The sequence below is a fragment of the Mercenaria mercenaria genome, chromosome 8, assembly GCF_021730395.1.
Source record: "Mercenaria mercenaria strain notata chromosome 8, MADL_Memer_1, whole genome shotgun sequence".
Classification (NCBI taxonomy): Eukaryota; Metazoa; Mollusca; class Bivalvia; order Venerida; family Veneridae; genus Mercenaria; species Mercenaria mercenaria.
Window position 1 is genome coordinate 3921744 of NC_069368.1, and position 26439 is coordinate 3948182.

The window sequence follows — 26439 nt, forward strand, 5'->3', positions numbered from 1 at the left end:
ATAAGCTCTTCCGCGGCCGTCGTACGGCTCTCTTTTACCTAGTGCCTACGTCATAATTCACATGGTGTATTTCGTTATGCTTGAAAGATCTTGAGTAGTTCCTATGATTTTGAGGTCAACCATGTAGCGGATGCCGAGTGGAACTACTCATATTATTACATCCGCCCCTACCAAACAAGTGGTTTACCCCGGGGGAATTTCTACATAATTCGCCCTTAACAGTATTCAAAGAGCTCCCCTGGAGCAAACCAAAATACAGAAAAATTATGCTAAAAAAGTCCATAGTTAAATTCCTTCATTTATAAAACTAATGATTCCACATAATCACTATTTATGTTTAATGCACAGTTTGTCAATTCATCTCTGCGGAAATCCGTCTGCCATGCAGCAAAGAATACCTCCTCTCCTTCCAATACCCCTTAAACAACGAGGTGGAGCTCGGGCGACAGCCTGGGCAATGACCTAGGGCTGAGGCCTTGCCTCGTTCTGTTGAATGTTCGCTTGTGCAGCCGCCTCAGTTATTCGAACAGCTGTTGTTTGTACTTACTGGTGGCAAGCGGGACGAATGGCTTGCCAAATAACAACTGACTCTGTTTGTATTGCTTTGTTTGCTTCCAACAGCGGCGTCGAGCCTTGGTCAAATTTGCTGCTGGCGGCGTCTATGGCAATTCTTACCGCCAGCCCTGTTATGTCCGATGGACACCGAGAAGATCCTAAGTATTGATGGACATGATAGTGGGTTGTTAGATATGTCTTATGGGCCATGACTTCTTTACACGAATTCAACTGTTACATTATCTTTCCTGAAAAAGACCCAAAGACTCTCCTTTGAAAGGCGCTAGCTTTCCACCGCTCTGTCGATATCTGTCGTCTTATTACACCCTAAAAACGATCTGGTGACCTAACTTGGGGAGGCTGCGATTCTGGTACGTGGCATTCTCTGTTTGATATTTGTCTTTGTTTTTTGCACCTGATTGTGTCGTGCACTAGACACCAGGACAAGTTCTAAAGGTGTCCGTGAAATGATTACAACTCGAGTAAAACATGTTTTGCTACAGGTAAAAAACCTTTATATACCGTAACAGAGCAGTATTTGTTTCCGAAATTTTGTGAAGAAACGAAAAGATTTATGATGTAGGACTTTCCCATATTTACTGAATATACATGACTTACATTACAATACACAGCTTTCCTATGTCTACACGCACTTAATTCCGAATATGATAATACCTTGTTTGGCCTTTATTGATCAGAAATCCTGGCGATTCTACTTAATAATGTTAATGTTTTCTTACTTTTATGGATAGTTAATATGTACAGGTGCTAGTACAGGTACTTTTGCAGAGCAGTATACCTCGTCAGTCTGGTTTAACCTTACTATAGGCATTGAAAGTAAAATGATAATTTTGCCGTCAGCGAAGAATGTAGTACCCGTTAAGTACTGAAAGTAAATAAAATATGAAAAGTAGATTCCTTTGTAATGCCATACATCGTCAGCTCGGCTAATCAAGGACACCAATTTTGGCAAAGCCTTCTGAATTTGCTCGGGAAGAATTTGTAAGTTAATTATAACACGTGTTCAAATTTAACCCAAAGATAGTATACCTAAGCGTCTTGTAGATTAGTTAAAAGTGCTTGAGTATTTTCCAGTAGTATTCGAATTTTTTTATTACTAAACTCGATCTTGTATATGCTTCAGATATACGGCGATTCTTCATCAATCTTACGTGGTTAAGTATTGCCAAATGAAGTGATTTTAGAGTCTAACTTACTAGAACTTCAATGTTTGATTTCACGGATTAGGATTCTACTTTCATTTATTACCATGACGCTATTTTGTACTGGATGTGTAACAGAATGCTGCGTTCGTGCCATATTTTAGACTCGAGTTCTGATTTCACTAATTTCTGCTTCACTGATCAAATAACCAAGACAAAGCATCTCTTATAAATAGAATAAAAGATCTACGCGTGCGTTTTTTATGTACATTTGTACCATATACCGTATTTGTCCTACAGCATCAGTGATTTCTCGTTTCACCTGCTGCAAGTATTCTGTTTCCTCGTACAGTCCTCGAAAAGAATTACGAAAAGTTTCAAATTCTTCATTATCAGCAAGAGAGATCGAAAGTACAAAAACAAAGACAAATATCAAACAGGGAATGCCACGCAACAAAAATGCAGCCTCACTTATCAGTGATGTAAAGTTTTTCATGCCGAGTTCAAAATATCCCATAATTTGATCGATTCATCAAAATCAGTCACAAATGACAGTAGCCCCTTCGCCCTACTTCTTGAAATTTCATTAGTCATATAGGAAACATTATCTCGAATAAGTAATGTCTCGGCGGCATTTACGGCCGTCAAATACCACCTCGGACAATTGAGCATAGTAAGTACTGCCAGAATGTTTACTGTAGTAATTATTTTGTCCTGAAATGACAAGTGAAAAAAAAAACAAAAAAAAATATCAAACAGGGAACGCCACGCACCAAATACGCAGCCTCCCCAAAACGACACTTCCAGCACGCAGACGCGTGCACCACACACACACACTCAAAGCCAACACACAAGGACAAAACGAACAACACACACGCACACAAAGCCAACACACAAGGACAAAACGAACAAACAAAGGAACACAGTGGGGCACCGCCTTGGAACGGTCAGTGGCAAAAACACCACTGGGGAGCTTAAACCGGTTTATGCTGCACCTAACCTTACTCTTACCCCCACCATGTTCCAAAGACATGGGACAGTGTAAATAAAAGTAATCCCCTCCAGGTGAATGTGTTACACACGTAATGGAAACAAAAAGGCATGGCATGTAAAACACAAAAATGCTCGTGTATAAATATATAGAAACAAACCTTAAGAATTGTTTACCCAATAAAAGGATAAGTAATTGAAGCCTAATCACGGACTTCGGAAACCACTACTTAATTATCCTTATATCTGTCAAGACTGAGAACGAATATTCTCTCGCTTCTTACTCCGTCTATGTTTACTTATGTCTATAAGTACCATGTTCAATGTCAATATTCACGTCTGTTTCATCGGAAGAATCTCGCTCGACCATAGCACGTGATCTCAACCTTCTACGCAGCTCAGTTAGAGGAATATCTTCTCCAGAATCACTGTCTGAGCGTTCTCTGCAATACCTGTTTTGCCGGATGACCTTGTTCATCATTTGACGAATCTGAGTCTGAGCCAGAAGCAGATGAAATTAGAGGGGAAAAAAAACATAACGAGCTGAGCGCTACTTGGCTACTCCTTTATCTGTTAGTATTTCCAATTCATTGAGACTTGCAGGTCGGGAGATGTCCGCTATGAACCTTAGTAGTAGAACCTATAAGTATATTTATAACGGTGTAACAGGTGAAGTTTGGTCAAGTACCCGAAGGACCTGAAAATAACCGAGCCTGCAACATTTTTGTTTCTGTCGTGTTGAGCGACCTATGAAAAAAAAAAATATATCAAACAGGGAACGCCACGCACCAAACACGCAGCCTCCCCAAAACGACACCTCCAGCACGCAGACGCGTGCACCACACACACACACCCAAAGCCAACACATAAGGTCAAAACGAACAACACACACGCGCACAAAGCCAACACATAAGACGAAACGAACAAACAAAGGAACACAGTGGGGAACCGCCTTGGAACGGTCAGTGGCAAAAACACCACTGGGGAGCTTAAACCGGTTTATGGTGCACCTAACCTCACTCTTACCCCCACCATGTTCCAAAGACATGGGACAGTGTAAATAAAAGTAATCCCCTCCAGGTGAATCTCTTACACACGTAATGGAAACAAAAAGGCATGGCATGTAAAACACAAAAATGCTCGTGTATAAATATATAAAAAAACAAACCTTAAGAACCAAAAACGTATGTACTCAATGCCTTTTCAGAAGACAGAGCAACAAGAGAAACACCCTTAAGGGCCCGACGAAACAGGCCAGAAGACAAATATCAAAACAGTTCAGTCCTGGTAGGATTTAAAAACTGCTCATCATAGAGTCCTCCCCCTCTTCCGTCAGACGCAATCAAAGAGGGAAGCGTAGTGTCCAACTGTAAACGGGTTGAACACTAAACATGCGGTATGTCTTAAAACAGTTGGGTCGTAACCTCTTTTAATAAAACGTTTGATAATCTTTCCAAATACATTTGGAAAATTACCGTGACCCAAGATCTTACGAAGTTTGTAAACCACATCCCCATAAAAAACGGGTTTAGAAATACCTTCTCGCAGAAGTGTCTTTAAATTACTATTGAATTTTAAAACTAAATCAGAATTACGATGATAAAATTTAGCAAAATATTTACGCAATTTGTAATAACGGTAGCCTTGCTGAAGAAGTTTACTTGTTATATATTGATTACGTTCATTGAAATGCTTGACATGACTACACGCTCTGGCAAACCGAATTAATTGAGAAATATATACCCCATAAGATGTAGCCTGAGGTACATCCCCATCCAAATGGGGAAAATTTACAATACTAAAATTAAAATCATCCCTCTTGTCATAAATTTTGGTATGTATAAAATTGTCATAAATAGAGAGATGTGAATCTAAAAATGAAGCATCAGTATCCGAATTGTTAGTTTTAATTAACTGAAGCTCCCTAGGATAAATACAGTGTAACTTCCGAAAACCGAACGACCTCCGGACCAGCCTAAAAGTTCGGTATTTGGAAGTTTCCGGAATTCAGAGGTTTGAAAATTTGTAGGCAAAGTGGACGTGGTGCACAAGAGTTATGTTTTCTTATATGTAGGATGAAGGAGATTATTATCCTTTATAATTTTACAAGTTTATATAAAGTAATTAATTAATTGATTGATTAATTGATTAATTACAAACATTAAGGATAATCAATACATAACAAATATAAAACAAGAGCACCGCCTGCGGGTGCTGACGCTCATCTGATTTTTTTTTTGTATAATAGAAATATTGTCCTACCCATGATTTTCTAAGTCTAAAAAGGGCCATCACTCTTGCAAAAAGCAGGATAGAGTTATGTTTCTTGATGTACAGTGTCCACTTATGATGGTGAAAAACTGTTGCAAGTTTTAAAGCAATAGCTTTGATAGTTTATGAGAAAAGTTGACTTAAACATAATATTCAACCAAGAAAATGATTTTTCTAAGTCCAAAAGGGGCAATAATTATTGCAAACAGCAGGATGGAGTTATGTTGCTTGCTGTACATGGTCATCTTATGATGGTGAACAAGAGTTGCAAGTTTTAAAGCAATAGCTTTGATAGTTTAAGAGAAAAAGTTGACCTAAACATAAAACTTAACCAAGAAATCTGATATTTTCTAAGTCCAAAAGGGGCCATAAATCTTGCAAAAAGCAGGATGGAGTTATGTTTCTTGCTGTACAGGGTCAGCTTATGATGGTGAACAAGTGTTGCAAGTTTTAAAGGAATAGCTTTGATAGTTTAGGATAAAAGCTGACCTAAACATAAAACTTAACCAAGAAAACTGATTTTCTAAGTCCAAAAGGGGCAATAATTCTTGCAAAAAGCAAGATGGAGTTATGTTTCTTGATGTACAGGGTCAGCTTATGATGGTGAACAAGTATTCCAAGTTTCAAAGCAAAAGCTTTGATAGTTTAGGAGAAAAATTGACCTAAACATAAAACTTAACCAAGAAATCTGATATTTTCTAAGTACAAAAGGGGCCATAAATCTTGCAAAAAGCAAAATGGAGTTATGTTTCTTGCTATACAGGGTCAGCTTATGATGGTGAACAAGTATTCCAAGTTTCAAAGCAATAGCTTTGATAGTTTAGGAGAAAAGCTGACCTAAACATAAAACTTAACCAGGCAACGCCGACGCCGACGCCGACAACCGCTCAAGTGATGACAATAACTCATCATTTTTTTTTCAAAAAATCAGATGAGCTAAAAACAACATATCTATAATAATAGCATTTACGCATTTTCCACTTAATTTTACCATCTCTTTGAGTTCGTCAATATTTAATTTATGTTGATAATGCATATAACAGTTTAATCGATGTAACTAAATCAATTAAAACACCGGTCTTTCTTTCATTCAAGCCTCAGAAAGTTTTTCACACGTAAGATATTTAATTCATAACGTTTTCATAATTGAACACAAATGAAAGTAATCGCCGATTACTTTCTTACTTTTGCATCAAATGATCAATGTGATTATAAAGCATGTCAGAACAAACGACTGCTGCTAAAAGATAAACAAAAGAACATGTTGACAATTTGCCACGGGCATTTTTGGATTAACAGGTGACACTTTAAATCTGGCACATATTTTGCTGTTCGGTTTTCGGAAGTCAATTTTAGTGTTAAAATAAAAACGGTTTTTCAAACATCGTCCGGTTTTCAGAATTCGGAAGTTCCGGTTTTCAGAGGTAAAAAATATATAGAAATAAGAACAGAAAAAACGGGACCTTGAGTTTCGTGCGGTTTTCAAAGGTTTCCGGTTTTCAGAAGGTCCGGTTTTCGAAAGTTCCACTGTAGTACCCACCAATTCACCAAAAAACGGATTATCCATATTAAGAATATCATCTAGATAGCGTGATGTATTATTAAATGCCGTTATAATATCTGCCTGCGTATCTGGAGAGAGGCTCAACATAAAGTCTCTTTCATAACAATATAAAAACAAATCTGCGACAAGGGGTGCACAATTTGTTCCCATGGGAATACCAACAACTTGTCTTAAAACTGCATTCCCAAACCTGATATAAATGTTGTTCAATAAAAAGGAAAGGGCTTTACAAACTTCGTCACAGGTCCACATTGTATAATGTTTAATAATAATAAAATTCTTGGATGTTGAGTTCTGCTCAACCCGGGGCTAGAGGGCGTGGACGGTAGCATGCATTTCCACTGCCGTCTATGAACAGGCTCAATCAAACCGAGCCTGCAACATTTTCGTTTTTGTCGTGTTGAGCGACCTGTGAAGTTTCCACTTTTCTATTCTATTTGATTGAGCCTGTTCATGGACGGTTTTGGAAATGCATGCTACCGTCCACGCCCTGTAGCCCCGGGTTGAGCAGAACTCAACATTTACACATGCTCAAAGTACAAAAAGCAATTTAGAGACATCCGCAGATGTATTCAAACGGCGATGAACATGGAACCTTCAATGATACACGTATTGAAGCGTGTAATTCCATGAAGAGCGGCGTTTGGTTCCCAGATAAAGTAAAGGTTTGCCCCAAACGAGAAAACAATGGGCAGAACTAAACAAACTGGAATTTAGGAAGGGGATCTGAGGTTATGGAGCCTGCGTATCACAGAAACTGTCAAAAGACAAAATTAAAAAGCAGACACCATATCCAAGGGGTGATTAAACAATACCCAAAGCTATGAAAGCGGGAGTATTGGAACCACCCAGACCGAAATGGTCATGTTGAGAAACTAAACAGTACCAATAATACAACATAAAAGTCGTGCTGAACGATCTGAGAAGATCGAAATATAACAGCCCTGATTAAATGTACGGGGAGACATTTTACGGCCGCCACACGGCACAAACAACGCTGCTGTGATAATAAAATAGAGGTCCAAAAAAATGCAAGTCCAAAAAGAGGAGTAAAAACAAAGACAAATATCAAACAGGGAATGCCACGCACCAAAATCGCAGGCTCCCCGAAACGAAACCTACAGCACGCAGACGTGCACACCTCAAACACACACCCACATACACACACAAAGCCAACACACGAGGACAAAACGAACAAACAAAGGAACACCCACACATACACGCACACACACTCAAAGGCAACACATAAGGACAAAACGAACAATAAGCATACACACGCGCGCACACAGTCAACACACAAGGACAAAACAAACAAACAAAGGAACACAGTGAGGCACCGCCTTGGAACGGTCAGTGGCAAAAACACCACGTGGGAGCTTAAACCGGTTTATGGTGCGCACCCAACCTCACTCTTACCCCCACCATGTTCCAAAGACACGGGACAGTGTAAATAAAAGTAATCCCCTCCAGGTGAATCTCTTAACACACGTAATGGAAACAAAAAGGCATGGCATGTAAAACAAAAATACTCGTGTAAGAAAATATAAAAAGCAAACCTTTAGAACCAAAAACGTATGTACTCAATGCCTTTTCAGAAGACAGAGCAACAAGAGAAACACCCTTAAGGGCCCGACGAAACAGGCCAGAAGACAGATATCAAAACAGTTCAGTCCTGGTGGGATTTAAAAACTGCTAGGGGGCGTGGGCAGTGTTGCATTTTCCATTACTGCTTATGAACAGACTCAATCAAACAGAGTCTGCAATTTTCACTGTTTGCATTGTTCTCGGTGCTTCCGAGGGATCTACTTTTCAGATTATATTTATCATAGAGTCCTCCCCCTCTTCCGTCAGACACAATCAAAGAGGGAAGCGTAGTCTCCAACTGTAAACGGGTTGAACACTTAACATGCTGTATGTCTCAAAACAGCCGGGTCGTAACCTCTTTTAATAAAACGTTTTATAATTTTACCAAATATATTTGGAAAATTATCATGACCCAAGATCTTACGAAGTTTGTAAACCACTTCCCCATAAAAAACGGGTTTAGAAATACCTTCTCGCAGAAGTGTCTTTAAATTACTATTGAATTTTAAAACTAAATCAGAATTACGATAGTAAAATTTAGCAAAATATTTACGCCATTTGTTATAACGGTAGCCTTGCTGAAGAAGTTAACTACTAATATATAGATTACGTTCATTTAAATGCTACACGCTCTGGCAAAAAAGAAAAACAAAGACAAATATCGAACAGGGAATGCCAGCACCAAAAACGCATCCTCCTCAAAACGAAACCCACAGCACGCAGACGCGTGCACCACACACATACACACACACAGAATCAGAAAGCAACACATTAGGACAAAAAAGAACAAACAAAGGAACACACACACACACACACACACACACACACACACAAAGCCAACACATCAGGACAAAACGAACAAACAAAGGAACACAGTGGGGCACCGCCTTGGAACGGTCAGTGGCAAAAACACTGCTGGGGAGCTTAAACCGGTTTATGGTGTAATTGAATATAACATTTCTTACAGGTGTTTTATATTTATAACAAATAATAGGAACTTCGGAGTTTCTGAAATATTTAGGCACAGAATCAATGACACGTTTTTCACGAAATATACTGGGTACATCGATGGAGTCAATACCTTTATTGATGAAATAAATTTTAAGAAAATGTCTCTCATGGTCAGATTTGGTGTCAATATGTGGACGGAGAACATGTTGTGTGTAACTTTGAATAAGACATGATACAGTGTAAAACGGATCTGTTTGAATAACATACTGGTCCGCTTCCTCGTCCAGCAAGTCCAGGTTGGGCAGTAATTCTAGTGAGCGCAGCAAGTATTATAATTGCAGCAAGTCGAGGAACAGTAAATCCAGGAATCACAATTATTGCAGTAGTACATTACTTGGAAGATACCTGATATATTGTCACCTTTGATAGTAAACCCAAAAACTTGACACCACTATCAGCTAAAATTGTATATGTTTATAGACACTGGATGTTTTCCACTTACATCTATGGCACATTTTGCCCACGTGTATTGTGGTGTGTCGGTTTCTTGAACTGCTGGTGTGGGATTCGTTTTGAGGAGGCTGCACTTTTGATGCGTGGCACTCCCTGTTTGATATTTTTCCTTGTTTTTTTTTTTTTGGTAATTGTGTTTTTGACATATTACACAACTTGTGTTGTAAGAATTTATATGTTTATATAAGTTACTCCAGTAATACTTAGATTGAATGGCATTAAACGTTTTATTTATACCCATATGCACTAAGGTTGTGTGGTATTGTGCTATAAATGTTTGATATAGGTGTTGTGGTATACATAACCTATGAAAGGGATCAGTATTTGATATGTAGTACACAGTATTACCTTAAATCGCGTATTTTCGAACTACAGATTGTGGAGCTTGGTCATTTCTATGATATTGCTTGACCTTATTCAAGACCTTATCCTTATCTTGTTCTTCAACCATATTTAGTGACGAGTCATCATAAACAGGCTTGTTAACCTTATCTTCAAACTGGGGCTTACAGCGTGCAAAATCTTTTGGTTTGAACCTGTTTGTATTCAATGCACTTATTTGGTACATCTGACCACTGACTTCAGGATTTGCTAAGGGTGAATTATCAACCTGAGCAACAGAAGTTGGCACGCGAGAAAGAAAATTAGCGATCGATTTCCTGTGCCTGCAAGATACTCAATCTTACAACAACAATAGACAAACCCCAAATCGATACCGTACGGTTCTGCATGTGTGATTCCAACAAATATTTCAATCGCTTATGGTCACATTTAATTATACACTCTTTACTATGCAAATATATTTCAGTCGTTCATGGTCACATTTAATTATACACTATTATACTAATATGCATTATGCAAATAATGATCTAGTTTCTAAAGGGGCCTCCGTGGCCGAGTGGTTATGGTCGTTGACTTCAAACCACTTGCCCCTCATCGATGTGAGTTCGAGCCCCACTCGGGGCGTTGAATTCATCATGTGAGGAAGCCATCCAGCTTACTTACGAAAGGTCTGTGGTTCTACCCAGGTGCCCGCTCGTGATGAAATATTGCACGGAGGGGCACCTGGGGTCTTCCTCCACCATTAAAGCTGGAAAGTTGCCATATGACCTATCATGTGTCGGTGCGACGTTAAATCCAATCAAAAAAAAGTTTCTGAAGACTATGATAATTGCATAGGCCTCCATCTCAATAACAGACCTCCAACTTTGTGTATCACTTAATCTGTGTGAGAGATAATAGATATGACGTTCAACTACCTGATCTGATTTTTGGACATTTTGTGTAAGACATGCGTCTATACATTTATCACCAATTGTGTACAACGTAAATGCTAATCGTGTATCCCAAAAAGCTGTGAGAGGTAATTCAAGTAGAGCAGATTTCAAAGCTACAAATGCTTTCTGATACGCTGGTTTCCGTAGTGGAACCTCCTCCCATATTTTCATGGAAGAGCAATGACTGCTTCGGCTATCTCGGAGACTTTGGGAATAAAATAACGGTAATAACTACAAATGCCAATAAACATCCTCACTTAACGAACGTTAGTTGAAGGAGGTAAAGCTATAATCACATGTACTTTTTTGTTTCTGGTTTAATACAAACCAAGATAATTTGTATCAGAAAGCTACACATCTTAAACTTCAGCCGCAAATGATACGTGCGCAACCTATCAAATATATGAGGCAAATGCTGTTCCAATGTATCAGAGTATTTCAGAGCATTATCAAGATATCATCCAATACGCCATTGTGAAGTCACTTAACCCTTCAAGGACACGATTCATTAATTCTTGAAACATTGCGGGAACTATTGTCTACCGAAATGTCGTGACATTAAAGTGATTAAAGTGAAAGGAACATCTGTGACAGTTAAAAGCCGTCTTTTCCTTGTCACATTCATCCATAAGAATCTGTACTGACCCACTTTTTGAGTTAACATAGGTAACGAATTTTGCATTTGCAAATAAGACCAAAACGTTATCAATGTCAGAAAGCGGATATGAATTTGACTTCGTAACTTTATTCAGCTGCCTAAAATCAATACTGAAGGTTTTGTTCCATTTTTCTTATTAGCCCCTAACAACTGGAGATGACCACGCTGGCAGACATATTTCAATAATCTTACCGTCTGTGTAAATTACAAAATAGTCCTTGTAAGTTGACTTGATTTCATGATATTTGGACTTGAATATTTCAGGGTTTGTTTCAGACTCCGAGTCTGCAATTTTCAGTTTGCCTTGTTTTCGGTGCTTCCGAGGGATCTACTTTCAAGATTTTATTTCTAACGACAGTTTTCAGATCGAATAGAACTGTAGGGGCATGAAGGGTCCATGGTGATGTATCTGGAATTAAATATTCTTTATAACCATCGAATTCAAAAAAAAAAACAAAGAAAAATATCAAACAGGGAGTAGTCAGTTTCATTCATAGAAGATTTTATGCGAAATTCAAACAGCTCGATTTGTTTTGTTTTTCCTCATATGAATCGGAGTACATTTTTGTACTCTGGTTTTAAAATAATTTCATTAGCAGCATTGGATTTGCTGTTAGCTAATCTTAAAGCATATTGCAATGAAAGTTTTTCTCGGCGTGTGTAAAGAGATGGTTCCTTTGCTTCTCATATAAACTTTCAACTGGCGATGTTCGGAATGCACCGAGAGCAATACGAAGACCTTAATTAAGTATCATGCAAGGCTTTGTGAATCTCTATCAAATACCTTTTGTGATAGGCGTGTCACAAAGTGAAAATGTGCATATTTTACTATTTCAGGGTCCATAACTCTAAAAATAGGGGTCGGAGCGCAAGTTTATATCATGACTAAGACTCGCTGGAATTGTTTTGGTCACTAGTGATTCAAAAGCCTTTAGGGTCTTTTTTTTCTAGTCTAGCTAGCTAATTGTATGCGGCTCGAGACATTGTGCATGTGGGTTACTTATGTGGGCTTCTGACACAACAAGCAGTTATTTCAGACTCTGCAAAGGACGTCAATCATTTTGACCTTCTATCACTGAAAGGGTACCTATTGATAATTTAAATTTGCTGCTCAGTTAAAATATTTGCAAATGAAGATGCAAATCCAAATTTGTTCTGTCTGTACATCGTCTTTAATTTTGTTTTTTTTTTCCATGTGCCAAACATTATATACTCTACGTCGGTTGTCATTTTTAAAGACATTTCTTGCGTTTTGTTTTGTGTTTTTTGTTGTTGTTGAGTATATATTTTGTTACAGAAACGCCACATTCCCTTGCAACAAAACATGACTATGTCTAATAAAGTTGAGAATAACAGGACTGTTTTTACACATTAGTGCAGAGCTAGGGGTTCGTTTTGAGGAGGCTGCGCTTTTGGTGCGTGGCACTCCCTGTTTGATATTTTTCTTTGTTTTTCAGTTTCAAGAAAAGCACGAGACGCAATTCAAGACCAAAATAAGGAAAACATTATTTATTGACTTACAACTTAAATTACGTGCCACATTATATAGCGCCCATGTTTTGATTTCTTTTGAAATATTTGTCTTGACCTTCCTTTACTGTGAAATTATGTGTCAATATCTAAGGAAAATGTGACTCGCTTGACAGTTTTGTTAAATACGTGTAAAATAGTGATCCTTAGGATCAAACGAGGCTGGCACCTTCTAGGGTATCTCATTTCAGTATAATTGGGTCAAATGTCAAATGAGTGCATTTACAGATAAACTATGCCGTTGTACACTCGTTATATTTTATCTAACATCTAAATTGCTTTAAGTATTTGTCTGAACACTTTTAATATATATACTAGCGGAAAAAAGAAACTGTGCATGGGTATAATATGCTATAACTTAGAAGGTTTACAAGAAATCGCAAAAAAAATTTAAACATGGTTTTATCTGACCTATATTTAACACCAGCTCAGTTGATATGGTTATTGCATCTGGAGCGTCTTGGATAGATATCAGTTTTCAGAGACGTTCTCTAAACAAAGTTCAGCTCATCAATATCGTGTATGTCCACCCTTAGAATCGATACATGCTTGGCAACGACGCCTCAGTGATGCGACAAATGTGCTGAAAAATGCCTGGGGAATACCATTCCAGATTCTTACTAGCGCACGTGACAGGTCAGGTAACGTCAACGGCTGATTTTGGAGGCCACTTAAGCGACACTGCATCTGATCCCACACGTGTTCTATAGGCGACAGATCCGGTGACATTGCAGGCCAGGGCAGCACATTCACATTGTTCTGGATCAAGAAGTCGGTGACGACCCGCGCGCTGTGAGGGCGAGCGTTATCATGTTGCAGCGTGGCGTTACGTTGCTGCACAAATAGAAGGACGTGAGGCCGTATGATTTCGTCACGGTATCTGATGCCTGTAAGTGTTCCGTCTAAAACCACAAGAATTGTTCTGCCACGGGATGAGATGCCACCCCACACCATGACACTACCTCCGCCGAATGGACGTCGTTGAATCACACAAATGTCATGGAAACATTAACACCTAACACGGTACACTCTAGAACGACCATCGCTGTTGTCGAGATGAAACCTGGACTCATCCGTGAATAAAACATGTGCCCAGTCCTGTTGCGGGAAGTGTATGTGTCGTCTACACCAGGCAAAACGTGCTACACGGTGACGATGCTGGAGAACAGGACCTATGACTGGACGTCGTGGCCGTATGCCTCGTTCACGCAATTGATTACGTACCGTTCAGGGACTAATTTTTCTAAGGCCAGGAATGCTTGTAGCCGTCAAAGTAGCAGTTCTGAGTCGTTCACGGAGATGTACCACCCGGATGTACGTATCCTGGCGATTAGACGCTATGCGTGGACGTCCTGACCGATGCCGGCCTCTAGTTGTCCCACACTGTTGGTACCGTCTCCACAAGGCGTCTACAGTATTTCGGTGCACACCAAATTGTCTGGCAACGTCAATATGACGTACACCAGCTTCAATCATACCTACGGCGCGGCATCTGTCAGTTTCATTCAACCTTGGCATGGCGTATCAAAGACGTTTTTCAAAATTATCCTGGTTTTGTGTCTTACAGGTATCAACATTATGCTTTTACATAGGTTTAGGCAACAAAAAATTGACTGCTGTCCGAAAAAAAACAACGTGAAAACGAAGACAGTGGCCAGACAGACAAACTACTTGTGCAACTCATGCACTGACCTGTGTAGATGACCGAGAGGAATACACAGCTTACCTGTGTAAAGTTTCAAGCTTTAATTTATAAAATTGAGCGATACATGAACATTTTACACATGCACAGTTTCTTTTTTCCGCTAGTATAATAAAAATTATAACAATATTAAGAAAAAATTCTATGCATATTGACATATCTAAATAAAGTCTATTTATCTGACAAGAGCAGTGGCATCCGATAGCAAATTGTGTTCATGTTTGACATATTTTCATCCTTGTTTTTATCTTTATTTTTGGGTGAAATGCAGAAAAATATTTGATTCTGTCGTATCAAAGGATCATTCAGTGTCATCTTAGGGTCCCATAAATGTCAAAGGTTAAAACTGAACTTTAGTTAACGTACTTCCAACATATTAAAAACTTATGTCTCTGTGTGTGTGACCGGGTTTAAGCTCCCCAGTGGTGTTTTTGCCACTGACCGTTCCAAGGCGGTGCCCCACTGTGTTCCTTTGTTTGTTCGTTTTGTCCTTGTGTGTTGACTTTGTGTGCGCGCGTGTGTGTATGCTTATTGTTCGTCTTGTCCTTATGTGTTGGCTTTGAGTTGTGTGTGTGTGTGTGTTGTTCGTTTTGTCCTGATGTGTAAGCTTTGAGTGTGTGTGTGTGTGTGGTGCACGCGTTTGCGTGCTGGGGGGTGGTGGGGGGTTCGTTTGAGGAGGCTGCGCTTTTGGTCGTGTTTTTGTACTTTAACATTTTTATTTCTGCGAACCCCCTTTCAATTCTAGAGAAATATATTGGGTTTAATTTAAAATACTTGTATAATGTAAAATCAAAGTTTTACTAGGCATCGACCAAATGTTCATTTCATTTATTGTAACAAAATCTCTCTTTAGTTGGGGAAAAAAATAAAAACAAACTGAAACTGGTAGACTATACTGTCAGTACATCAATCATTAGCCGACTCAGGCCCTTCAGGCGTTTGATTTGTCTAGACAATATCTTGATATTCATTGACAAGAACTGCATGTCATTTACTGCATAACAATACAATCATGTGTAGCTCGGAGAGGCCGTATGTTCTCCGTGACGATATGATAAAAGACATTTGTCTTAAATCATTCGTCCCCGACTTCTGATTCATGTAGGGAAGTTGGAAGTTACTTGCGGAAAACAGGTTTGTACTGGTACAGATTCACCCAGGAACACTGGTTAGGTTTACTGCCCGCCGTTACATCACTGAAATACTGTTTAAATACGGTATTAAACCCAAAACAAACAAACAAACAAACAAACAAACAAACAAACAGACAGACAGACAGACATATTTAATAATTGCTGTTGTTATATCATTCCCCCCCTGAATATTTTGGTGCTGATATCTTTCTGTACAGGTCTGCTTTGTATCTTTCAAATCGCTGTGGTAACCATTATGAGTCTACATACCCTTTCAGTAACGTCATTTCATAGTCAAGGTCATACATTTAGATTAAATGTCTGATACGGACGACATTGAGCACGCTCTTCATATTTTTTTATGCCCAGATTTCTTCCAAAACATATTTTTGTCTATGAACTATTATTATGTATCAATTCATCCTTCCATTTAAATGAAGCCTTTTCGGAGACATGCGCTTTTTAAAAAGCAACCCCTTACTTTGTCTTCCTTTGAAGACAATTTTTACAATGTCAAAATGAACGCTATGGATGAATATAGGCTTAATACACATTTTAATATATATTTTATAAAATATAAAGATATGCATCTTTATAGAACAAAACAGTAAAAGAGTTGAGAATGTCAAAGTCTGTAAAGTAAAAGCTAATGTGGTTTGCATAAATCCACATGAACACTGACGGCAATGAAACCTATATTTTGTCTTAATAATGCTATTAAATTTACCTGATTTTCTGTACAATGTTCTATACTGTCGCAGAAAGCTAAAGCAGACGCGTACTGGCAAGAGAAACACGTTAAGGTAGACATTGCTGGAAAAGTCAGAAAAAAAATGTGTTTCAATTTGCAAGAGGACTTTTTGCATTTTATAAACAAAGAGTCGTTGATACTCTATCTCGGCCTACTGTAACAAATATAAATCAACAGATTATAAAGACAAAAGTTTGTGAGCTTTCAATCTCTTTGCGTAAAAAAGACAGACAGAAATACAGAGTAAAATTTTCCCAATGCCTTTGGTGTTATACAAAAATTAAATATTCGTATTCTGACTCTTTGACATCGTTTTCCAATCGACTTATTATAGTGTGAAATAGGGGTTAAAGGATAACAAGAATGCTCGAAAAGAAATGAAACGAATACATCAAGTATTTGCAAAAGAGTGCAAGAAATATAATTATAAACAAAACAACTAACGCACCAAGTTTCTAAGGAATTGTTCATTAAATTGTCGCAATCAAGTTTTATTTGGAACAGAAAAATGTTCCTTGCATTCTTACATGCAAGTGTTTCATATTTATCTTGCTATTCCAGGCTTCATGCTATATTATTGTAATGACTGTTTAGAACTTAAAAGAAGTATATTTTGTATCAGTATTGTTTTTAGAAAGAAACGGGATTTCAGGGCGGTGATAATGCTTTAACGTTTACAAATTACTTAAGAATTTAGCAATGTCTTAAAAGTACATTGGCATTTGTGACAACGGCCACTATCTTCCATTCAAAGTAAAAAAGAAGATTCGAAAGAATGTATACCGAAACATAATACAACTGAAATGAAATTAAATGCAGTAAAATGTCTTTAGCTACAGAAGTATTAGTCAAGTAAGTTACCGTGAACAAAAAAAAAACCAGAGTTGTCACATGAGTTACGAATTATACCCCCACAATATAGCCTTGGCACAGAACTAAGCCAATTTTAAAGCCGAACTTGCATAACCTTTCACCTACTGACCTCAAAATCAATACAATACAGGTCATCTGCTGGTCACGACCAACCTCCCTATGAAGTTTAATGATCCTCGGCCCAAGCATTCTCAAGTTATTGTCCGGAAAGGTTTTAAATGTTGTGGGTCACTCTGACCTTTGACCTCTGGAACTCAAAATTAATAAGAGTCATCTGCTGGTCATGACCAACCTCACTATGAAGTTTCATTATCCTAGTCCAAAGTATTCTGAAGTTATTGTCCGAAAACTATTTTAAATGTTCCAGGTCACTGTGACATTGACCTGTGACCTACTGACCTCAAAATCATAAGGGGTCATCAGCTGGTCATAACCAAACTCCCTATCAATTTTCATGATCCTAGGCCCAATCGTTCTCAAGTTATCATCTGGAAACTGTGACCTTGACCTTTGATCTCTAAAGTCGAACTTGACTTATATTTTATCATGTTACATCCGTGTACAAAAAAATATGATCCTAGACCCAAGAGTTCTCAAGTTATTAGCCATAAACCATGTAACTGTTCCGAGTCACTGTGACCTTGACCTTTGACCTACTGACCTCGTAGTCAAATTTGACCTGTATTTCACAATGTTACACCTGTGTACAAAATTTTATGATCTTAGGCCCAAGCGTTCTCAAGTTATCATCCGGAAACTGTTTTACTGTTCAGGATCACTGTGACCTTGACCTTTGATCTACTGACCCCAAAGTCGAACTTGACCTGTATGTTCTGATGTTACACCCTTGTTCAAAAACTTATTTAATTCGGTCAAGCCTTTCACGAGTTATCGTCCGGAAACCATGAAAACCAAAGGACCGACGGACCGACCGACAAGCTCACTCCTATATACCGCCCCACCTCCCAAACTTCGTTTTGTGGGGGTATAAAAAATTGTTTTATGTAACTAGCATGTATGAGTACACAGATGAAATGTATCGCGTTTAATATTTACTCATTTCACAGTTTGTGCCGGTATAACCAATCTGACATAAACAGCTTCCACTGTCCAAGCATGTTCCTCCATTTCGACAAATTCCTTCTAAAAAAGAAAATCACAATCTTGATTAACACAAGCCCTGTATTGGTTTTTGTTCAACAAATAAATGCCATTTTAAGGCATGTGGCGTTTCAGTATTAACAACTGCTGTAATTAAAAATTATAGAAATTATATGTTATTTCGCATTGTTTTAAATGTTCAAAAATCAAAAACAACTTCAACTCATAACAACTCATAACAAAATCATAAATATGTACAAACGACAGGAATGCATGAAAAGGATGATATATACCCAAAGATCCGTCCAAAGGTATTCATAAACTTAAATTAATTTTTGTAAAGCGAAACAGATAGAGAAAACTAGCATCGGCCAATCAATTATGATAAAAAAATCCAAACTCTTTCTTAATGTAACTCCTTGAAATAAAAACGTGTTAGATCATGATTATAGTCCATTTTCATCACATATGAACAGAACATATCCAATTTGCCATTGCTTTATGTATAGTAATAAAAACTGTAAGAAGATCCTTTGGAAAGCATAGAACACAACCAAGTAAAGATATTGTAGACACTGTTTGATCGAGTCTGTACATGAGAAGTAATGGCATATGCAACACCCTCACGCATCTACGGTGGCACAGAAGCGACACGTGTTAGTATAAAAAACATCTGCGTACGTACTAGTATAAAAAAATCTTCGAACATATAGTCCGAGCTGCGGTGGTCTAATGGATAAGGCACCTGTCCCGCAATCGGGAGGTCGAAGGTTCGAGCCCTGTCAGAGGCGGGTCTTGTTAATGAAGAGAGACCGGTTGGTGAGCCGCCAGCTAGTTAAATAATGGTTACCGATTGCCTACCTGCCTGGTGCCTGGCATTAAAAATAGGAATCGGGAAGTAATGCTGTTCAATGTATGAAGGTGTCTCATAAGCCAACTTGGCAGTCCCTTGACACTATAACAAACAAACACTTTACTTTTACTTTTATAGTTCACTATAGTTTCCTGTAAACTAATATGTGCACTGATGTTTTTATACTAGTACGTGCGCATTTACTAGTTAAAATACGTGCGCACGTGAAATAACATCTCCGTCACCTTTGTGCCAACGTACGTATCCCCTAACGCCTGCTTAACCGGAATTCTATTATAGTAAAATTATATGGACTACCTGAACCCAAATGACCAGAAAATAAAACAACACTGAGTCCATGCTCATAATTCTGTTTAAAATTTGTTTTCTGAGCGCATAACGATTTATAAAACAAAGAAAGCAAAATAAGGATCTTTCGACTAATTCAATTAGGAACAATGTTTAGTGTGTCTAATTAATTAATTGTCAAACGCAGAATGAGGCCATTGTCAGTAAGCAAACAATATATGAAATGTGTGACTTCAGGTCAGTCTTTAAAACAATCGTAAAGCAGACTAAACTATGTAAAGTTTGGACAGATACTTCTTACAAAAGCACGTCGTAAAACAATGAAAATGTCTTTGTAGTTTCAGTAATATTTGAAAGGTGAAAATAATATCTTAGCAAAAATATTTGCGATGCCAATATTACCTTACCTGTTGCAGTAAAGGAGTATCCGAGATAAAAGCCTAACCCATAAAGTTCCCGTAAACTATATAGAAAAACTGAGAACTTTATGTCTGAAGATACGTGTTCGAGTCTGTGATTTCCGTTTGAGAGTTCCAATACCAATACTCTGTAACAGTACAATTAATATTTATTTAATCTCAAATCAAATTTTAAATCTTTGAATCATTAACTAGGAAGATTGAAATATAAAGCTTCTATTTCAGGCAATAAAATGTTCAACAACGTAACACTTTATGATGTTTTTTCCATGTCGCTTACAATTATGATAAATGATAACAAACCACATCATAATATTGTAAAAAGAAGCCATATACCCATCATATATGTGTTTTACTTTTAGTGTCAGATCGGATGATTTTAAAGATAATTAAAAGTAGACAGCGCCCTATATGAACGCTACATATGAATGTACCACTGTTTGTTATATGGCAATACATACAGTATCCATCACATCATATTTTCTGTAGCAGAAAGTAGGAGAAATAAACAAAAAGTCGTTTGTATGCCCTAAGTGCACAAATCATCAAACCTCGGGTAATTTTTTACAGGTAATATCGTTACCTTGCATGCGAGAACAAATGAGAAACATTATGGATATTGTTTGTTGTTTTAGATGAATAAACATTTGAGATACGGTCGGTCAGTACCGTAGTCAATACAGTAAATTACAAGAATGAACTTATGGAAAAGACATCATTACCAAAAAGGTAAGATATACACATACTGACCGGATAAGCATCAAAGAGGAAGACAACGAAATCGAAATGTTTGTATCATTAGGCCACACCAAATTGATAAGTTGTTCGTCGGATTTTTTTCTGAAAAATTTGAGGCGGCGAGCGAAAAAATAATTTAAATATTTTTTTTTTGGTTTTTGAGAAAATCAGGAGCGAGCAAAGAGCGAAGAAATATATTTGTCTTCATTTGGCTCTCGACTGACTAATAAAAACCTTAAAATAGAATGTATAGCCCTTTTAAATTAAAAAGTAAGTCCCCAGGGATTGAGAAAATCTGACCTGCAGACGCACAACAAAGCGAACTCGTGAAAAAAGGTAATAACATTGTCATACAGTACACTGTAATCAAATAATGCATGCTTTTGAAAATGCTGTTAGAAAATATGTAATAAACAACAATGCATAACCTTACACCATACTTATCACATAAATATGTGACTTGAATATTTACTGCTATGAAAATATAGCATTCTTAACTGACTTTACAAAGTTTTTGATACATCAAAATATCTATGTGAGTGTTACTAGATCTATTAAAGCTTCTGGATTTGAAACTTAGAACAGTTATTTACTGTCAAAGTACACCAGGAGAAACAATACTCGAAGTCTGAATCTAGACAGGGGTTATGCCCCTTTTTTAAACATAGAATATTTTTAAATTAAGTTTTTATAACGACCATAGCTTTGTACTTTAATTGCTTCTGACTATTATGCCCCTTTTACTGGCAAAGCTCTGATTCAGAAAAAATCGAGCATGATGTCTTATGTACAGCTTTTTTCAACTTTAAACTTTCATAACATATTAAATTTGTTGAAACAAAAATCTCAATTAAAGTCTGAAATGAAGATTAACGTGCATTAACATTAGTCTACTAAAAGATTTGGGAAAATTTGAAAAATCCGAAAACTGTTTTTCTGAAAACCCAACTCGTAATGTAAAATTCCTTACCCCACCACTTTCGTATGCAAAGCTGATCATTTGGACAGGAAAAAACAGAAAACAGATAAGTGACATGCATTAATAAATTTTTTACCCTTACCAAAATAATGTAGATTGATGTTATCAAATAAATTAGTACGTTTTTCTTCATCCAGTTTTCAATGAAATAAATCGAAATTTTTGTAGCAACTAATTGGTAAATTTGAAGAAAATTGGCGTAACTGCATAAAGGGGAAAAAACTTTAATGCAATTAAAATATAAGTGTTATGATTTATTAAGACGATGTGGCGTAGTATGTAATTTATTTTTGATTAAAATCTATTTGAGAACAATCTGGGACGGGATTATAAGCATTTATAAAACTTTTACGTCCGTAAAAAGTACGGCACCAAAAAATTTTGGATTGATTTTTTCAATGGGGCGACGCAAGCCCCAAAAAAAAAAAAAAAATAATTTTTTTTTGTGTTTCTGAAAATATACGAGCGGCAAATCCGATGAACAACTTTTTAATTTGGTGAGGCCTTATATTCAATTAAAAATGATAAGTCTTTAAAAATGTGTTTAAAAGTAAGGTGTTTAATGTTTTACCTGTAATTATCAAAAGGTCTTTGAGGTACCGCAGCTATATAACTTTGTATCGAAGATAAGTTATGTCCATCCAACTGTAAACCATACATGTCGCCACTTTTTATAGTGATTGCAATTCTGCATACAAAGTTATAATGTTTAAATGGACAAGGAAAGTTATAGTTGTTGCTAAAATGATTTACAGCTGGCACAGATGCCATAAAAGCATCACCGATATCATTATCGTTATGTATGTATTTCATTGAAATTCCATATTGCACAACATTTACTGGTTTGTCTGATAATACCACCAACGCATCTGGTCCGAATATGACTTCATGAAATCCTTCAAAAGTGAGATTTCTGTTTACAGTTCTGTTCCTTAATTGAATTTTTATTATGGTGTTTATTGTCTCAGCATATATACGAATCAATGATAGAGATTTCGGTTTCATATGCGGAACTATAAATTGACGTCCCCAGAACGCGACGGGTACTGGTGATATACTCATTGAATCAGCATTGGTCCCACCGGCTACAATCGTTACGGAATTTACATACACAACGGTTATTGGTTTATCACTTGACACTTTAGCGTGATTCGTGTATTTTGCGGAATATAAAGTATAGGAATCTACGTGATTCAGCGTGTGTTGGCTGCTGCTATGATTGGAAAGAAAGTTTTCCACATGTATATTTGTACCATCGTTAGCAGTTGTGACAACCAGTATGTGGGGCTTCCTGTAATGAACAGTTATCCATACAGTGTAAAAATATCTAAGACGATATCTGATATTGATTATTTGTACACAATTGTCAATGAACTTGTATACCTTAAAAGCAAAGATATATTGTGTGTCCGTCTTTTGTTCTTAATTTCAAGTATTACCAAAGTCATTTAACTTGTAGAGTAACACACAGTGGGTGAGTAAAGCACATAAAAGCAAAGAGAGAGTAAACATAATTTCAGTTTTCGTTGTTGTAATGGAATTTACAGAAATGTACTTTATAATTGTATCATATTCTGTTTATGAATTACAAGGACAAAAGAACGATTATGATGAGTACAAAAGATAGCAGGACAGTTGATACTTAGGAGAAGAAAATACCTTTAGTTGTAAATTAAATGAAATAACAGCCACCATTTTCTCTTTAGTAAATCCATATCATGTCCAACATCTACACTTATTAACTACAAAATGCACTAATTTCTGTCCCTCTATATTATACCTTAGATGAGATTACATAACATAACCATAGCAACTAGAAGATCTGGTGTTATGGTACATCGGATGGATTAAAACCATATGTTTCCTGATAAAAGAGGAGAAAGCCTACTGAATGGCTCTGTAAGTTTGATAACTCGCTTCAAAATTGCAACCCATTTAATGGAACACGTTCCGTTAGCGATCCATTGCAACCATTTCTTGATTGTTTCAATGGATCACTAAGGAACGCACTAACAAACACCAAAAAAAAGCGGTTTTGATAGTGTCTATAACGTGTTTTTATATTGTTTATTAGAACAAGTTTTTGTTTTGGTAACATTGAAAATATGCAACACAGCCTTTGAGAGTACACTTACTTCAAAGAAATTAAGAGACAGTCATGTTTTTGGCATTCTATGTTCAAAGAAATTATCAAAAAACATTTAAACTTAAGCTGAAAATTTCCTATCCAGCGTCCAAGGGGCTTGGGGCCTGGCGGCCTAGTCAGACATGTATTTCAAAAAACATTTTATTGGTCTTTAACTTACATATTTACTTTCATGCAAAAAGTCACTAGGCCGTATATTTAATATGAATAAAACAGCTGAAAATAAAAGAATATTTATTGATTTAGAAATTCGATTATAAGTACTGTAGAATTACAAAAAAGAGAAGTAATAAAACAGGACAATTGACAATGAAAATGAATGAAATGAAAAGAAAACAGCCAAGATAATTTTTGAAGATGTCCAAGCATAAAAATGATAGAATGATGTTAGCTTGACTGATTTTTATGAGCATTTTTCTTTATAAATTTAACGGCTGAATTTATGATAGATGAAGATATTGGATGTCAAGCATTATTGAATGAATTTGACAGTAACGCAGATATTGAGGTGACTTTTAAAGAGTTTTCGTTATATTTATCCTATATTCCAAATTATTCTTTTATAATAAATACAAGAGTCTGTCGGGCCGCTAGGCCGCTGGATAGGAAATTTTGAGCTTAAATTAAAAACTTTTGTGTGTGTGTGTGTGTGTGTGTGTGTGTGTGTGTGTTGATTTCTTTGAACATAGATTAACTACAAACATGACTGTCTCACAATTTCTTTGTACAAGTGTACTCCCAAAGGCTGTGATGCATTTTTTCAAAGTTAAGCAAGATTCTTTTTATGCTTTCTTGAGTTTAAACGTATGCATTAATAGTTTCTTTATATTTAACGTATTATACTTTTATTGATATAGATTCAGGAAAACTAGCAAGAGTCTTAATCATGATATAAACTTGCGCACCTCCTATTTTTCATTTGGGTTCGCCCACTATTTTTAGATACGGCCCCTGAAATAGTCAAAAATGTACATTTTCACCTTGTGACGCACCTAGCTCAAAAAGTATTTAATATAAATGGTTGAAAACTAGCGTAAGTCTTTATCATGATATAAACTTGCACACCTCTGATATTTTGGCTGGCTCCAACTCTTTTTTTTTAAAGTTATGGCCCCTGAAATAGTAAAAAATGCACTTTTTCACCTAATTATGTGCTTAGCTCGAAAAGCATTAGATGTAAATTCAGGAAACCTTGCTGGAGTCTTTATCGTGATGTGACCTTGCACACTTGGCATTCTTCTTGAGAATCTTAGCTCTTATTACAGAGTTATGGCCCTTCAAATAGCGAAAATAGTGGATTTTTTGTTTGTGATGCTCATAGCTCAGAAAGTATAGGGCCTAGAATAATAAATCCTTTTCATAAAATGTCTGTTGAGGCTATACCCGATTAAGACTGCAAACATTTGAATTTTTGCCCCTTATTTGTGACAAATGTACCAGTGGGGGCACACCATGTGCCCTACAGACACATTCTGGTTTAATTCTATGAAAAGCGGCGTATGAATCCCTAGTCAAATGATGGGATTTGCCAAAATAAACCAGCAAACTAACAAATAAGTAAAAGTTGTTTAAAATTTGCAACACAGTGTGAAACATGGTCAACTTTAAGAATATACCAAGCAAATGCCATTTTTAAAACATTACTATTAGGGGTCCAATACCTTAAGTCTAGTGCCCCCATTTAACAATAAATGGGAAAGAACCCTTAATATGATGATGCTACAGACCAGGAGGTTTGATGAAGATCCATCCAGCGGTTCATGAGAAAAAGTCGTTCAGAAGAATTTCTAATTTTAGCTCCAGTAGCCCTTAAAAGAAGCCATGCCCTCATTTAAACACAATTAGGAGAGGACCTGATGTTACAGACAAAGTTTGACGAAGTTTCAAGTTTATCCCTCATCAATATTATAGAGGATAGGCCTATTTGTTTGTTTTGAGTGAATATGGAATATATCTTACTGAGAAGTGAGAAAATTTCAAATATTTTCAAGAGCATGTAGGGCGTGTGAAAATGTGAACATTTTCTCACTTCGAGGTGAGATATATTCAATATTCAGGAAAAACAAACAATTTTCTTCTTATTTTATGCGCAGTTACATTGAGATATGCATTTTGCAACAATTTTTAATCTCGGCGCGGGAAACAGAGTGCGTAAACAGACATGACGTCAGACGTGTTGTGACATTAGACGCACACAACATGCATTTTATTTTAATTTTTGCTGCATAACGTTATGAAATTCGCGACTAATTTTCATCCTGTTTTAAGCAAATGATTTAAAATTCATACACAATGTATCAGGGGGCAGAGCTATATCTCTCACAGAGTGAAATATAGATTTCATATTTTCATGGTGTAAGTGATGAGATATAAAAATAT

At 36.9% G+C, this 26439-nt stretch overlaps 2 protein-coding genes across 2 annotated transcripts in view; one reads left to right on the plus strand and one right to left on the minus strand.

The window, feature by feature from the left end:
- The window catches only part of LOC123523156 (uncharacterized), a 90131-nt gene extending 74765 nt beyond the window's left edge, over nt 1-15366 (plus strand). Inside the window, exon 10 of the mRNA XM_045300827.2 lies at nt 12984-15366. Within this exon, the coding sequence (XP_045156762.2) occupies nt 12984-13042 (59 nt within the window). The 3' untranslated portion in view covers nt 13043-15366. The remainder of the gene's footprint in view (nt 1-12983) is intronic.
- A 275-nt stretch (nt 15367-15641) lies between these two features.
- On the minus strand, nt 15642-25741 carry LOC123523148 (uncharacterized). Its single transcript, XM_053550313.1, has 5 exons — nt 25722-25741; nt 22486-23205; nt 20186-20325; nt 18572-18658; nt 15642-16704 (listed from the first exon to the last, which is right to left on the minus strand). Exons 1-5 carry the CDS (start codon nt 25739-25741, stop codon nt 16538-16540), a joined length of 1134 nt encoding a protein of 377 aa, XP_053406288.1. The 3' UTR covers nt 15642-16537.
- Between the last annotated feature and the right edge of the window lie 698 nt (nt 25742-26439).

Bases quoted from the DNA above. Each gene is read 5' to 3' on its own strand.
- LOC123523148 (XM_053550313.1), bottom strand. From the start codon at position 25,741: ATGGGGGCACTAGACTTAAG. The intron at 18,659-20,185 runs GTAAGGTAATAT...TTTCTTTTTTAG, and splicing joins ATACTCCTTTACTGCAACAG to AAGGAATTTGTCGAAATGGA. The intron at 16,705-18,571 runs GTAAATATTAAA...TGACTTTTCCAG, and splicing joins CGGCACAAACTGTGAAATGA to CAATGTCTACCTTAACGTGT.